At 40.6% G+C, this 15,833-nt stretch overlaps 1 protein-coding gene across 1 annotated transcript; it reads right to left on the bottom strand.

Annotated features, from left to right (window-relative positions):
* Positions 1-277: 277 nt before the first annotated feature.
* On the bottom strand, positions 278-10,443 carry LOC139909369 (uncharacterized). The gene is made up of 9 exons (XM_071896415.2): positions 10,265-10,443; positions 9,320-9,416; positions 8,337-8,508; positions 6,969-7,114; positions 3,654-3,830; positions 3,045-3,161; positions 2,490-2,576; positions 1,831-1,978; positions 278-1,004 (listed from the first exon to the last, which is right to left on the bottom strand). The coding sequence occupies exons 1-9, from the start codon at positions 10,276-10,278 to the stop codon at positions 982-984; spliced, it is 981 nt and encodes a 326-aa protein (XP_071752516.1). The 5' UTR covers positions 10,279-10,443; the 3' UTR covers positions 278-981.
* Between the last annotated feature and the right edge of the window lie 5,390 nt (positions 10,444-15,833).

Genomic DNA, 15,833 nt, shown 5'->3' with positions numbered 1-15,833 from the left:
AGCCTATAACTTTGACTTTTTGTAATGGTAAGTAATGTAAATGTTGTTTCTGAAATGGATTCTGCTATTTTTTCCAGAGCACTTTAATAAACCGAGAGAATCTTTAACCAGGAAATGTGTGAATGTATTGTGTGTCATCCAACTTGTAAGCAGTATCCACCAAGTTGAGGAAAGAGTTGAAGTACCTATTTACATATTGAATGAAGCAGTCATCTCTCCCATCAGTCATTCAGCTGATTGAGCAACAAGAACAATGCATCCATTTCATTTTGGCATTTTATTAAAAACCGTACAAGTATTAAAGTGCAGCAGCAGTTCAGTGTTTAGTGACATATGCTGTAGAAGTTATTTTTCATACTTACAATATTAAATCAGAAACTTGGTGTTTATGAATGCTATTCCAGTGTTGCCCCAGAAACTAATCAAGAAAATGCAGATCGCACGAGTGTAGCTGTTAATAATATAGAAATATATTACAAATATAAAAGCAAACGCAAATCAGCCAACATATTGTATACTGTACAGTAACTGAACAAAAAACCTTTATCTTTTAAGATGGCAAGCTCCATTTTAAATGGAAGTTGACAAAATTCTTTGGTTTCTAAACCTAGAGCACTGTAAACACAAGACAGAAGTCATTAAAATGAATATTACAGGAAAAAATTAAATTAAAATTCCATGATTAAAATTCAAAGCTACAAAGGCATTCTGTGCGTTTTCAGAAGAAAGTTTGTGCATGCAGCCTTACAACATGATTCTTGGCGTCTTGCGTCCTGTAGGTAGGCACACGGAGAAGCATCAGCGAAACTTAATAGTAAACTTGATAAAAGTCAAAATACAGTAAACTGGTCGAGCCCATTGGAGCGCGCTCATCAAAATGACCGGGCTTTCCAACTAAAGCAAATCAAAAGATCTCCACTAACTGCTCATCTTGGTGGAATCGTGTTCATCCTTGTCCTTCCTCCAGCACCACTGGATGTTTTATCGCTTGCTGGGTGCAAACACTGTGGAGGGAACGGGACATTTAGTGGCAACATTCTGGTATTCTGCCGCCTCCTAGCCAACACAAGCACACTGAAGGTCCGGGGAAAGTCAGAGGTTTCTTGGAATCAGCAGAGGTGTGACCAAGTCAGCTTTGCTCGAGTCCCAAGTCTCAAGTCTTGAGGTACAAGTCTCAAGTCAAGTCCAAGTCAAGTCCATGTCATTAATGTCAAGTCTCAAGTCTAAATGTAGAACAGTAAGTCAAGTCAGAACAAATCAAGAGTCCAGTATCAATTTAATATCTTAAAGAAAACTAAATATCTAGGACTTCCCAATGCAATATGGTTTTAATAGGATAAAAACTTGGTAAGAGCATCATGAGTTTGATTTCTATAATCAGTTTCAACTTCAATAAATTCAATCATTCCATACAAATTCAGAAAACAGAATTTAAATTCAGTCGTCTGCTGGAACAAATCTCATCACTTCACTTCAAAGTCATTTACACAAACACAAGATCTCAAGTCAAGATGTTAGAAACCTTTTCAAGTCATCAAAGTACAAGTCAAGTCAAGTCCCAAGCAATTCAAACAGTGACTCGAGTCCAAGTCATGTGACTCGAGTCCCCGCCTCTGGGAATCAGGGATGTGATCAAGACAAGAAAGTGGAAACAGTGGAGTTTGGGTAGGACTATTGGAAATTCGCAAAAGGATACAGATTATTTAAAGGAGTGACTTTTTTTCACCTAGGGTTTGTTTTGTCTGGTACCAGCCTTGTTTTTGTCTGGTCTTGGTGATGGTGACTGACACCAAGAGAATAAAAAGGAGCGGCTGCAGACGGTATACTCACTTCTCTCCCTCAGGCCTTGGCCGAAGCTGTGCACCAGTCGGAGCAGGGCCCAGAATAAAACGGCTTTAATCGCGACTGAAATCAAAGCCCCGGTGACGGCGGCTGCCTCCAGGGTGTACGTCTTATCCTCGCCCCACTCCATGATGATCTGCAAGCACAGGAAACTTCCGTTTTCCTCCAACGATCCAACGGTAAATGTACAGGTCATCAATTTATTATTCTAGGACACTGATAAACATGCAAAGTGACAGACACATTCTATAAAGAGTAGAGCTGCACCGATGGTATCTGTAGTATCAGGATTGGCGCTGATTTGTTAACCTATTCTGAATAAGCTGTTTTTATGTTAACTTATTCTGAATAAGCTGTTTTTATGTTAACTTATTCTGGATAAGCTGTTTGAGAAGTCTATATCGTTTAGCCTACGCTATATAGCCTATTTTCTATTTAATTATCATTTCATTATCACTCTTTTTTTTTTTTATTTGAAGATTTTTACACAATGGTCAAGTCACAATTTGATCAATTGAATAAATAAATGCAATGTTCCTGTAATTGGTTTATAACAGGCCAATACTAGGCAGCATAAATGACACTATTTGCATTGGCCTAGGACATAAAATATTGGAAATCAGGGGAAAAAAACATTCCCAGCTCACCCTGTACATCAGATAAACAAAGAAGGCTACTTCAGGAATGTTCTGCAGGACGAAGAGCCACACCAAGGTCTTGGCTTCCTTTAAAACCTGAAAAACAACAAGAAGTCGATGCAACAAGCAATTACAGCCGCTAACCGCTTTGGAATACTGGCAAGTGTGCTCTCGTTCATTTTAAATTCATCCTGTGTATACGCTGGAAATACACAGATTTCGTTTTCTTCACAATCTAATACTTTTCTCATCTGTCATACATTGCAAATATATTGATATTTTAACATGTTTTGGTTTCTTTTTTGCATATTTTCATGTACATATTTCACTTGCTTCATCTCAGCATGTTCTACTGCTGTTATTTTGCACACCCTGCATACATGCAGTAACCCATATTTTCCATCCATATATCTCTGCTTCATATGTTCTAGTGTTGGAATTGTCAGCTGCTAAATCCTCATTAATATTACAGAACTTCCCCACAGGGATCATTCAAGCTCTTATGGTATCTTATCTCATTTTTCTCCAAATACTGTGAAGTACAAGGGAGCAGGTTCCACTCACTGCGACGGCGCCGACGGCGGCGGTCAGGCAGGCCCAGAAGACGCCGACGCCCAGGATGATGTTGTCGGAGGCGGACATGGCTGAGCCCGACATCATGATCAGGATACACAGACACAGCTGAAACATGAGAGACCAGACAGCGCCGATGAAGCCGGAGAACAGCTCTATTAAAAAGGAATACACTTGTCAAAAGCAGTGATGTGAACATGAATTATACTATGCATATTACTCTACATATAGATAGTAACACATATCACCAGTGGTGTAGTGGTGAATTAAAAGGAAGGTAAACTATGACCATCATGGCATGTCATCTCAAAGCAAACAACCACTATGAACAAAAAACAAATATATTTGGAGAAAGACATTCAATTATGCTTTTTTTCATCCCTAAATAGACAAGTACAGGCGAGTTCTCTGGGGGAAGTAGTAGAGAAGTAGAAAAGGAAAATTACAACACTTGATCACAAAATAACTCCTGGAATGCACTGAACATCACTGACTGATGATGATATATGACAGTGTAAAAGTATCCAAGGGGGGAATTTTCCTGGAGCTAGTATGAAGGAGGCTGTCTGTCACGTATAGCGCGCAGGAATGCGGTCCTACCTGAGCCTGCAGGTCAAAGGTCACCATGGAAAAGCACAGGTTGAGGAGGAAGTACTGCTCTTGGAGGCTCTCCAAGGCCCCACCCACCCGGAAAGCCATCATGTTGGGCCTCTGGATGAGCAGCGTGGTGCAGAAGACGTGGATCACGCCCAAACACAAGATGCACACGAAGCGAACCTGGAACACAAACATATCACTGTTGTCGTGGGGTTTTTCTCCATGTTTTAACTTCAACTGAAGGACTACGTGGTCCTCTATGGGTTGAGAAAAAATTGGGGTTTCATGAACCCCTTGGGCTCATGAAACGCCTCAAAAACCCATTGGATAAAGTCAGAAATACATTGTTGTCAAGCCAAAACTAAGGCTGTTTGCCTTAGTTCCTGAAAAGTTGACATTTTGGAGATCAGAGGTTTTCACCCATCAGCAATATTATGCAGAAATTACATTAATGTTAACATCAAAACAAGGAAATACCCAAACTGAGTGGAAAGATTGATCTGTTTATTATGTAACACTGAAGGCAATATATCTATATGCTCTAAACAAGTTTCTAAGTGAATTTACCCAAAGTCTAATATGATGGTTTACACTGGGCTTTGACGGATACAGATATTTTTGGGGATTTAAGTTGCTCAAAGCCAATATTTTGTGCCAAAACTCAATATCTTTAAACTGGTTTTCCTGGTGGCTAAGGCATGTACCACGTAAACGCGTCCTGAGTTCACTCCAGTCCAGGACCTTTGTCGCATGTCATCCCCTTCTCTCTCCCAATCTTTCCTGTCTCTCTCTACCATCTAATAATGGCAAAAATGGCCCCCAAAAATTACAAAAATACCTTTAAATTGGACCATTTTCATGGCAAAAATGTCAAAAATGTTTCCCGCAGGGTGTAAAAGCCACTGAAACAGTATTTAGACCAGGGATCGGCAGAGTCTGCTGGTTTTCATTCCTACTACACCTAAGCTTTCACTGGTTAATACTCCTTCAACCAGAGAGAAGGAACTAATGAATGAAATCAGCTGCAGTGTGTTGCCCCAGCTGGACGTGCGTTAAATTGTAGGTTAGGGTGTAAAGTCTCCACTAACTAGCGGTCTTTCTCGATATGCATTCTTGTGTGTTCTTGTGTGCCTTTTCACCTTCTGTTTCCAATGACGTGCGAGACAAAATTTCTCAGGCGTTAACATTAGCTTACTTATGCCATGGTTGACAAATAGGTACGTTATCTAGTACAAAGTATTAAGATTCATTTGTAGTTTATTTCCCATACCTACTAAACCACGGACATAAATCTATGTATACAACTGCATGTAACTATTACAGACAGCAATAGTGACATCAAGTGGTGTAACCGTTAATTTCAACAAAGCTAATTTAAACTGTGAAGAAAGCAGTTTAGGTGTGATCAGAAAGATGTTTTGGTTTGGCCATATTTTACTATTTAGTGCAGCCCAGTCTATGCACTTTCACTAAATCAAAGATGCAGACTACAACTTCATATGTTACAGCTACAGCCTGCCTGCAGTGTTCCCACACCTTTTCACTGATGAAATTCCAAAACTTTTCCATGACTTCTCCATGACCCCTTTTCAAATTTCCATGACCAAATTTGACTGAGACTGAATTAAAAGCTAACTATCAGCTACACTAACCTGAAGCATTATTTTTTTTTCACTTTAAAATCAAGGATTATAATATATTTTTGCTGCTTTTTTGACATTTGACAGTATTCAAGAAAAAAAAAAAAAGATTGACTTTACAAATAAAATTTCATGACTTTTCCAAAACTTTTCTCCCTTTTATACCTTTTCATAACTTCTCCAGACCTGGTGTGTGGGAACCCTGTACCTGGTATGCAACTGAGAGATTTCACGACACTACACTGCACATATGAAGCGGCAATGCAAGTAGTATAATATACATTAAGCTGAATGAAAGATAACTGTGTAATACATAGAATAGCCAAATGGCTGTTTACACTGGTTGATTTGACAATTTTTAGTGTCCCGTGTTGTTTCCGTATTAAAAGTTAAAGTTTGATGCACGGTTTTTAGCCCTATGACAGCAGGGACTCTATGGATCGCACTGTCGGTCGCTCTGTTCACCACTTTATGGTCACATGGGTGAAAGTGTGCTGCAGGGAGTTAGACTGCAGACTCTCAATCGGGAGACCAGAGTTTGATTCCCAGCAGGAACGAACATTCAATGTCGCGGGGCTGTTAGACTCTTAGTCTTGTTAAAGATTTAAATGATTATCTGAGACAATTATAGTTTGCATTTAGGGTCCATAATGAGTGTGTGTAATATGAAAAGACTGATAGTAATACATTAAATTGCCTTAAGATTTTTTGTTCATAAATTTGGATATGTGAATAAAACATTTTCCCATCAAGCTATCTAGTCTAAATTAACAAAGTATTGGTGGGTAGGTGTTTAGACAGTAAAGTGTACAATTTATCTTATGGTAATTTTTCAGTGATTTCAAAAGGTGACGCTGAATTTACATTCACAAGTACACACGTTCATTTGGTTCCATCTGTTCATTAGCTTACAGAAGATACACATAGTCTTATACGGTTTATATTTGTGAGGAGTAGACCAAAGATCATTTGTACTCTGGGGAAATTTGGCCTCAGGAAGTGTTGCAGCTTATCACAAAAGATGTGCTTGTTTTATTGTTAGCTAGCCAAAATGATGGTTTGGCACTTCCTCAGTTCAGTGAATTTCATGTTGCCAAAGTAAACCATACCATAGTTGTTCCTTCATTAAGTTCTCCCATCTATCAAATCAATGCGCCATGCCAATGGCTATTTGACATAAGACTTTAAACCTAGTAGAGGGTCAGTTTAAAGCTGGAATCCGGGACTTTTTTCCAGTAATAAATAGCTATTTAATCCATGTAGACTGTGGAGTCAGGTTACACAAAACCAATTGGCACCATGGTTGGAGACACTCTCTATACACCGCTATTGAAATGTTAGACTGAAGTTATGTTATTGCCGAAGTTAGAAGTTACAATCATTGAAAGTCAAATTACCAGGTCCGAGGAAGCCATTTTTACTAGGGTGGAACTGTTTTTACTGGTGAGCCACACTGGCTGCTACACCTTCTTTGATAATATAACTGATAATATAATACTTCCATGGTTGTTTGGTTGTAGTCTGAACAACATTTCAAATACTTTTCACCACCGGAGGGAGAGACAAAGTGGGGAAATCTTGGAAATACTCAAACAACAATAATAATGATCCATTCTTCAATAAATATATATACAAACTGCATCATATGGCACAAAGCTTCCAGTAGATGGCGTCCTACCAGTAGCTCCTGCTTGTCCTGGGTCGGCAGCACCAAGAAGTTGACCACCGATCGCACCGTGACCACCAACACGCTCAGCACAAACACCACCAGCTCCTGTCGGTTCTCCTGCAGCACGCCTCGGCTGATGTAGTAGATGCAGAACACTACAGGGGACCAGACAACGACAACATACAGCAGTATTCATTAGATATTAGAAAATTCAGAGAAAATACATTATGTCCAAGCTAGATTTCTCCCAAAAAGTAAAAAAAAAAGCAGCTATCTGGCCATGGTTTAGAATTAGTGTTTTTGCTTATATGTAATGCATGTCTAGATGCCCAGACACACACTGTACATATGTATGGCTTTCTGTAGACCTGGTAATGTGAAAACAATCATGTATATATGCTGTAAATTCATGTTTTCTTCATAATCCCATACTTGTCCTCATTTGCATATAAAGCATACCTCATCACTTTTTTTTATAATTTTTGGTCTTATTTCCTACACTCTTATGTATGGGTTTAACAGTCGGATGATAGAACTGATACAGTAGCAATTCCATTACTATGGCAAAGTAAAACACTGACTATGTTTACGTGGACAGCAATAATCCGATATTAACCCAATTAAGACAATAGTCTGAATAAGAAATTGCCATGTAAACAGAATTTTCTGATTCCCTTAACCTGAATAATCACATTAAGACATGTGGAGTATTCTGGTTTTAGTCACATTATTGAAGTGCATTTTAGACATGTATATACCTTAATCCAACTATGATTCTCTATGGAAGTATTTGCGGCATTTCGTGTGGTAATCCAAGTGCTTGGCGACACACGCTCTACCTTCCAGCGAACTTGTTTACAGAGGAAAAAGATGACTGATACCAGAAAAAAGAAGTCCCAACATTTTTTGGGTGAAGCTGAGTGGAGACACTTCTAAAATTCAACACTAAATCAACAAAAATCTTCCCATATGGGTCCCTAAGATTAAATGTTATCAAATGGCTCCTAATGGATGCCTACTTTGGGGTCTGTGACATGAAAACACTTGAGAACCCCTAATGCACGGGCCTAATACTGAATACATAATAACATACGGCATCCGGTCCAACCATCTCCGAAAAAGAGCAAATGGGGAAATCGGTCCTTTCGGGGGGGGGGGGGGCATACACAAAATGGCATTGGGTGAGCCGAGCGGGGAGCGTTGCATTCGTCAGTTTGCATCATATGATTACATTGGGAACACTTCTGCTTTCTTTGGCATCGGTGTGGTAAACTGGTAAGAAAAAGGGTGGAGGAGAGTAGCCAACTTCCTCAGACCTCAACAGTAGTTTGCTTTCTCATCGCTAATGGAGCGCTTAATGAAAGTCATGCCACTTACAGATTCCGACCAGCTGGATGAGGGACACGGTGATGTCGTCCTCAAAGGCGTACGAGGCCATGCTCTGCTTGTAGATGCCGTACAGGGTGAGGGCGAGCAGCGCACACAGGGACGTTATGGTGAAGCAGAAGTAGAGCTTCACCAGGCACGACAGCTCCGACCAAGGCTTTATCTGGAGGAAAAGAATGTGAAGAAATGACTGATAAAGCTGGAACTTTAACTGTCTGCGAGTTGCAGCAAGTTAAAAGACCAATTTTGCAACTGAAATTAATGTGAAATGAAAACAACAGTATACAAAATATATGTACTAGGGATGGGACGATATATCGAAATTCAATATATCGCAATACGAAAATGTGACAACACGTATCATGGGGTAGAAAACTGTATGGTGATATTAGCTACATTTTTTTCTGCTGTAGTAATCACAAATGAGACAGCTTGCCCATCACAATTTCACAAGCTCTCCATCCAAATTATATTATTTGCACTTTGTAATGACATTTTTAAATTGTTGTTTACATTCTAGCAAGCCAATGGCATTGGCTTGCTAGAATGCCAGACAGATTTGTGGCTCAGAAATAAACATAATTCTGCACAGTACGACTTTGTTGTCATTGAACTTTTATTTATTACATCGTATTGTGGTTGTATTGAATCATGAACTCCATATCGCGTATCGAATCCGTATTGTTAGATAAACATATCGTCCCATCCCTTATGTACAGTAGAGTGATTGGGATTATTTCCAACCAGAAAAAAAATCTGCTTTTTTGACCTGCTATATTTACCCATGTATGATATTTAAGGCCTTGATTTTAGATGACAGGGTTTCAGACTTTTTCTGCTCCTGCATAGATACACAAAAGCCTGCAGAATATTAAGCCTGCAGAATATTTTGTTTTTCTTGCATTAATACTAATGTTTTTCGTTATGAGTCTTACTGCTTGACAATGAGACGGGATAAAAGGACTACATCTCACCGGACCACATGGTGTTGGGATCAGTTCCTGGTGCCTTGGCCTCAGATTTGGAGATGGAAGATCTGGGCCCTCCCTTGGCTGGTTGCCCAACAAAGGACTGGCATATGAAATGGGATAAATTATATTCCGTTGCAGAGAAAAATACAACAAATATTGGCAGGCCAATAACCTGTAGAATACATAATTTGACTTAAAGTCATAGACCAGCAGATCAAATGTGTTGGACAGTTTGCACCAATGTTAAATTCTTAAATGAACATAACCTCTGATTCCTTTTGGGCAAGTGACTTCATATGGAGAGAACATCAGGCCAAACTCCATTTAAAAAAATGGTAATTTAATGCTGCCTTGCGTATCTGCAAACATACACACCTCGTAGTAACAACACGTAAGACTTTTCACGAATCTTTAAGGACTTATAGTAAATGCGGTATGTAAGTGATCCATCAATCCTTTGTTTCAACAAAATCTCAACTTTTACAATTGGTTCACTGCTTTCCCAACACAGTGCATTTTGATGGAAGGAGATATGGCAGTAACAAGCGAAAGTTGAGATTTTGTTGAAATTAAGTTCTGCTTGGTATATTATATGTATGCCGAATTGAAAGATGGATCCTAATGATTCATAAAATATAATATTCATATAATAAGACGTGTTCCATTATTTGTGTGCAACATGTCGATAAGCAGGGCAGCATTTGCCATCTTTTTGAAGAGAGTTTGGCGTGATATGTAACGTACAGGGGCTAGACATTTTTGGGTAACGTTATGACATTTGCGTTGTTTATGATAAGATACTGACGTGCACGCTTGGATAGCATAGAAAGAAGTGCAATGACAACGGGCGACACAACCAGCTAGCTTAACGTAAGTTAGCCTATACAGAACAACATCCCAACGCTGGCTAACTGTCACGTACGACAGACTTCTCAAACTTGAACTCACCTTATTTCGTCCATCTTGTTGTGAACGGGGCTGCGGGTCTTGTGACTACATTCCAGCAAATCTTTGTTACCTTTATATATTCAGGTAAGAAAATTTCGGTTTCACATTGTGTAATGAAAGAACAAGGCTTGCTTTCTTCTGCCAACCAGTGCCAAAGTGCCAAACAGGTACCAATGTTCTTCCTGTTCTTCTTCTTCTGCTGCTTTGAGGCAGGCTAGACGCTCGAGCGTATTGCTGCCCTCCCCAGGACCCAAAGATAAGCTTTATTGAGTTTAGATTCTCGGATATATTGTTGTCACTTCCAGACAATTTACAACGTTCTTCATAACGCTAAGCTGGTTTTCTTTGCAGGATAGATTAGCTTACTAGAACACTGTCTCCTTTTAGATGCTAGTAGAGCATGGGAATAAGAATGACTGTAAATTCAACTCCCTGGATGATCTTGAGCAGGCAGGTGGTCTCTTTTGACCAATCAACTTTTAGCACTTGATACATGAAGACATTTCACAAACACACATAATGAAAAACATATTTAGCTCCATTGCCAAGATCCAGGAAGGTGATTTGAGATATCCTTTACCGTTTCGGTTTATTCTTCTTCCAGCTCAAGCCAATCTGTCACCTGAAGGCAGTAGACAACATTGTAGAAGTCAGTTTAAGGACTTGTTGAAGCAGATGCTGAGATGCTGCAGCTGGATTCCACTGAACAGAGGGAGGAGGTTCTGCAGCATCCATTTATCATCATGAGCCACCTTGTGGACAGCTTCCACCAAAGCTCCCAGTGAGTCTGTTACTGTAAGATGAAACAGTAGTCAATTTTTCGTTAACACAACCCTCTGAACAGAATTACTCTTTGCGAAATTAAACATTTCACTTGCAAAATGCTTGAATGCTCTCAAAATATCAAATGCATGCCACAAAATTAAATAAGTGCCTCAAAACATTATCATTTTTCACTTAATGAAAAGTTCTATTAATATATAATTTCGCAAAAGTGCACAAAAAACTGTCAATATTATGGAGGACCAAAATAGTCACAATTAAATAAATAAATATATAAATAATGACATAATGACATAAATAAATACATAAATAAATAAATAAATGATTGATTGTTTTCCTTTAATTTAAAAATTATTAAATAATATAATTTCATAATTATTGTTTTCATAATAACATGACTATATTTAATTGTATTTTTATTTCATAAAAACTTTTTTTATTTTTCAAATGGCTTTTATTTTCAATTACATGATATTATTCAGAATTACATTTTTCAAAGTGGTTCTTTTATTTACCTTTTTCTTTTTTCATTGCTCCTCTTTTTATTTCATAATGTCACTTTTCATAATGTCTCAGCTGTCTGTCAATCAAAGTGAATGGGGCGGGATCTATTGGCTATTGGCGGGATCTATTGGCTATCGATTATTTTTCCTGGCTCTGAGGCTGGTCTTGCACCATGGGCCAAATTACGTTAAAAAAGTCATAATACTAGGAGAATAAAGTGGTCATTTTGAGAAAAAAGTCGAAATATTCCTTTAATATATTATCAGCACTTGGATAAGGACCTGACACCGCGGGAGAGAAGAGGAGCAGTTCACTTCCCCACAGAATCCCGACAGCTGCCAACAGCACCCGGCACTTCAGCTACACTCAGGTAATTGTAGGGAAATTGTTTGCTAACTCTAGCTATGTTTAGCATGCATTCCTACCTATGATTCCTACTATGGATGTCAATTTTGGGTATTTTTTCTTGGCCCAACATCTGTCATCGACCCTCATTATTAACAGTTAACTAGGGAGATTATTAGGCTACTTCCTGGCTCTATTGAGTGCTTTGATTCTTGTACTGATTAATACTGTAAGCTATTTTTATTGAGTTGCCTCTTAGCTAAAGGCTCTGAGGGAGTTCCCTTTGGTAAGCAGTTACGCAGTAGATCTGGGGCTTTTATTTTGAAGGGTAAGAACGGAAGTGGTGAGCGTGTGTGGACGGTGTTGGACTCGCTGGGAAGGAATAAAGTGTTGACAGGTGTCTTGTTCACATGACGGAACCTCCGTGTTTTATTTTATAACCTGCAGAAGTACAGGCGCAATAACCCTCGGCTACATTACCTTCTACCATGACAGACGTTACTGTCTTCTATTATAGTTCCGTTCTTTTCTGCTACAACTCTAGTATTTTTACTGTAGCTCTACTGTCATATAGTATGACTCTACCCCACTGATGTCGACCTGGTTTCTTCTGTGTGTATGTGTGCGTGCGTGCAGTGAGCTAGAGGTTTTTTGTGAAACCTCCTGGAGATCTGTCCTCTCTGTCCTGTCTGTCTGAGGAGCCCAGACCCGGACCGAAGCCCCCAGTCTGAGCAGAGCAGAGTGCTGGGAGCTCCTGTTCTTCTCCAGCAGAACCTGATGGAGCAGGTAGGAAGAGTTCAATTCAACATTGATTTGTTAGGCTAACTCTAGTCAGGATTTTCATAGTAATCCTCGTTTTTTTCAATGTGACCATGGCATCCCTCTCTGTGAAGTTCTCAAGACTATTCTTGATGAAACTACCTGCTTAAGCCTTCGTTTGACATTTAGTCAACTGAGAGTTGCCTGTCTGTTTTACCTTGCATCTCAAACCAATGAATGGAAATCCCAATCAAAACAAAACATTTAATTCATGCATTGACTTACCTGCTATAGGTAAAATCATTGATCTCCTGGTAAGTGAATGTCCACTGGCTGCAGCAAGGATCCTGTACGTGTATGACTTCTAGCCTACTGCCTGGTGTACAAGCCAATCATGGGACATTTGGCATCTGTCAAATTTAGCTGAAACCACCTAGGTTTAGGCTAGTTGCTGTGGGTTGCTGAGTCTCGAAACATTTTGAAGCAGTTTACCTGATTGCTAGTTTGTTTACCTGGCCTCTGTCAAAAGTCCCGCTAGTTTCAACTTTTTTAACAGACTGATATTTTCACGCACTGATCTCTATCGATCCATGCCATCCAGCAACGTATAGGTCTCACCGAAGTACATTCATAACTAGTCATTTTTATGTAGTACAAATGCACATGTGAATGCCACCATATTGTGGCGTAAAGAGCACGTACCGTAATTAGGCCCCGCAGTGCGCACTGGGCACAAACAGCCCGGCTGCCTCTGACTTGAGTCAACTTGGATCCATGGAGTTAGTGGATTTTCTAATAAACCATCTTCCATATTAAACTCTTAACTACCTGTGCTATATGTGCTGCTTTGGAATGAGAGGACGTTAAAGTTTACTTTCACCTTTGGCTTAGGATCTTTTTAGAACTGCCTGGGGGATGAAACCCTTCTTAGCTTTCATATCCGGACTGGGAGAAGAGCTTCGTTTTTGTAGCAAAACACTGGGATCAGGTTACTGGTAATTAACACATTAAAGATTACACAACTTTTGGGGAGCCAATATATGAAAATCATCTCTGTGTCTCTGGTGCATAAATCTTGTACGCTTGCTAGCGCTTTAGCATACAGTATGTTAAAGGACAACTAATTTTTGACTTTTTTCATCCCTTTAATGTTGACTGTTTTTACATGCATGTGCCACAATATAAGATTTTAAAATCACTTTTGCCATACCACTCGGGCTCCTTCACTCCCATTCAATTCCAAACGGCATAGAAAACTACTCTGGAGACTTAATTCAGTCAGTAAAGGTAATCCATCACTGTGAATGAGAGGCTGCCAATCGTGGTTTGCAAAATTGCTTCAAAACGATAATATCAGGCTATCATCATCATCATGTCGAGTCCACTGGGGCAACTCGGGCAGAGATGACACCTCTCCACACATCCCAGTCCAGCATGCCAGAGCGCAGTTCATCAGCGCTGGCGTAGCCAGTGTCCTTCTTCAGCACGTCCACGTATGTTATCCTCCGAGCACCACGTGTGGCTTTACCATGCATGGGTTCCCAGAGGACAAGTTTTGAAGCGATGAGGTCAGGATGGCGCAAGCTATGGCCAGCGAGCCTCAGTCTCTTTTGACGTATCTTTGTGGTCACCAGCGGTAGACCAGCGTAGAGGTCAACATTGTTCATGGGTTCCATCCACGAGACGTCCTGGGCCATACGGAGCATCCTGGTGTAACACCCGTCCAGCGATTTCTCCTGGGCAGCGGTGAGTGTCCATGTTTCTGCCCCATACAGCAGGACGGATTCAATAGTGGAGACGAAGAGGTTGCGCTTGATCTTCCTGCTGAGCTCAGAATTCCACATTTTCCTCATGTCGTGCAGCACCTTCCAGGCGATTGCCCTTCTAGTCTTGAGGTCCTTCAGGGAGGATGAGATCCAGGCACCGAGGTACCTGAAGTCCTCCTCCACTTTGAGGGTCTCTCCACTGCTGGTGCACACGACTGTGTCGTCGGTGTTGAAGGCCAAGACCTTGGTTTTCTTTGAGTTCAGCTGAAGTCCCACTCTTAGGCATTCCATTTCAACTGCCAGCAGGAGCTCGCAAGCTTGCTCAGCAGTGTTTGAGATGAGCACGATGTCGTCGGCATAGTCGAGGTCCGTAACTGTGACAACTGGTACACGACGACTCCTCCTGGGTGCTAGGGTGACCCCGAGCTCCTCTTCACGTCCAGTGATGGCCTTCCTCAATGCGTGGTCGAGTACAATAATGAAGAGGTAGGGAGCGAGAGTGTCGCCCTGCAGCATGCCGGCGAGGATGTTGAAGGTGTCTGTCTCGTCGTCAGGCGAGTTGACCTTGGCTCGAGTGTGCTCGTATGACCTGCTGATAGCTTGCACTAGCTTCTCAGGAATGCCGTATGCCCTTAGAATGTGGATGAGTTTGCCTCCGTGGATTGTATCAAAGGCCTTCTTGAAATCGATAAAGGTCATGATTGCTGGGAGGTTTCTGTTCCGCACTCCCTCGATGATCCTTCTCAGAGCCAAGACCTGCTTGACGGTCGTACGCTGCTCTCTCGCTCTGCTGAGGTCTCAGCAGGGGGTCTAGCACAGGCCGAAGGCGGTTGAGAATCAACCTGTTAAAGGTTTTGGCAGGAACTGAGCTGAGGCTGATCCCTCTGTAGTTGTCTGTGCTTGTTAGGTCACCAGACTTTGGGATCAGGATGATATTGAGAAGGTTCCATTGGTCCGGTAGTTCTCCGGCATCATAGGCTTGGTTGATGAAGTCCAGTACGATGTTGTCAACTGGAACATACTTCAGCACCTCTGGAACCACTCCATCCTCACCGCAGCTCTTGCCACTCTTCAGGGATGTCTTTGCCTTCACATACTCTGCCTGTGTAATATAATATCAGGCTATAAACTTTTACATTTTTAAAGAAGTTCCGTTCACGGTTTCATATTAGTGTTCAGGAACACTGCAAGAGCTGAGACAGACTTACCACCGTTTTCTACTTATAAACAAATATACCGCTTCCGGGTCATTACATGTCCAATTTCTGCATTTTCCACTCCAAAATAAAACTTTTAACCACTAGAACACAACAACTATAACAACTTAAATCTGGAGTCAATCAGATTTGAGTTTCGGTCGGTCGGTCGCATGCAACACGAGTCATATTTTGGGCTCAAACATATGGGACAGT

Source organism: Centroberyx gerrardi, chromosome 14 (genome assembly GCF_048128805.1).
Source record: "Centroberyx gerrardi isolate f3 chromosome 14, fCenGer3.hap1.cur.20231027, whole genome shotgun sequence".
NCBI lineage: Eukaryota > Metazoa > Chordata > Actinopteri > Beryciformes > Berycidae > Centroberyx > Centroberyx gerrardi.
Note: the sequence above shows the minus strand (reverse complement) of the source record. Positions and strands in the feature narration are given on the sequence as shown.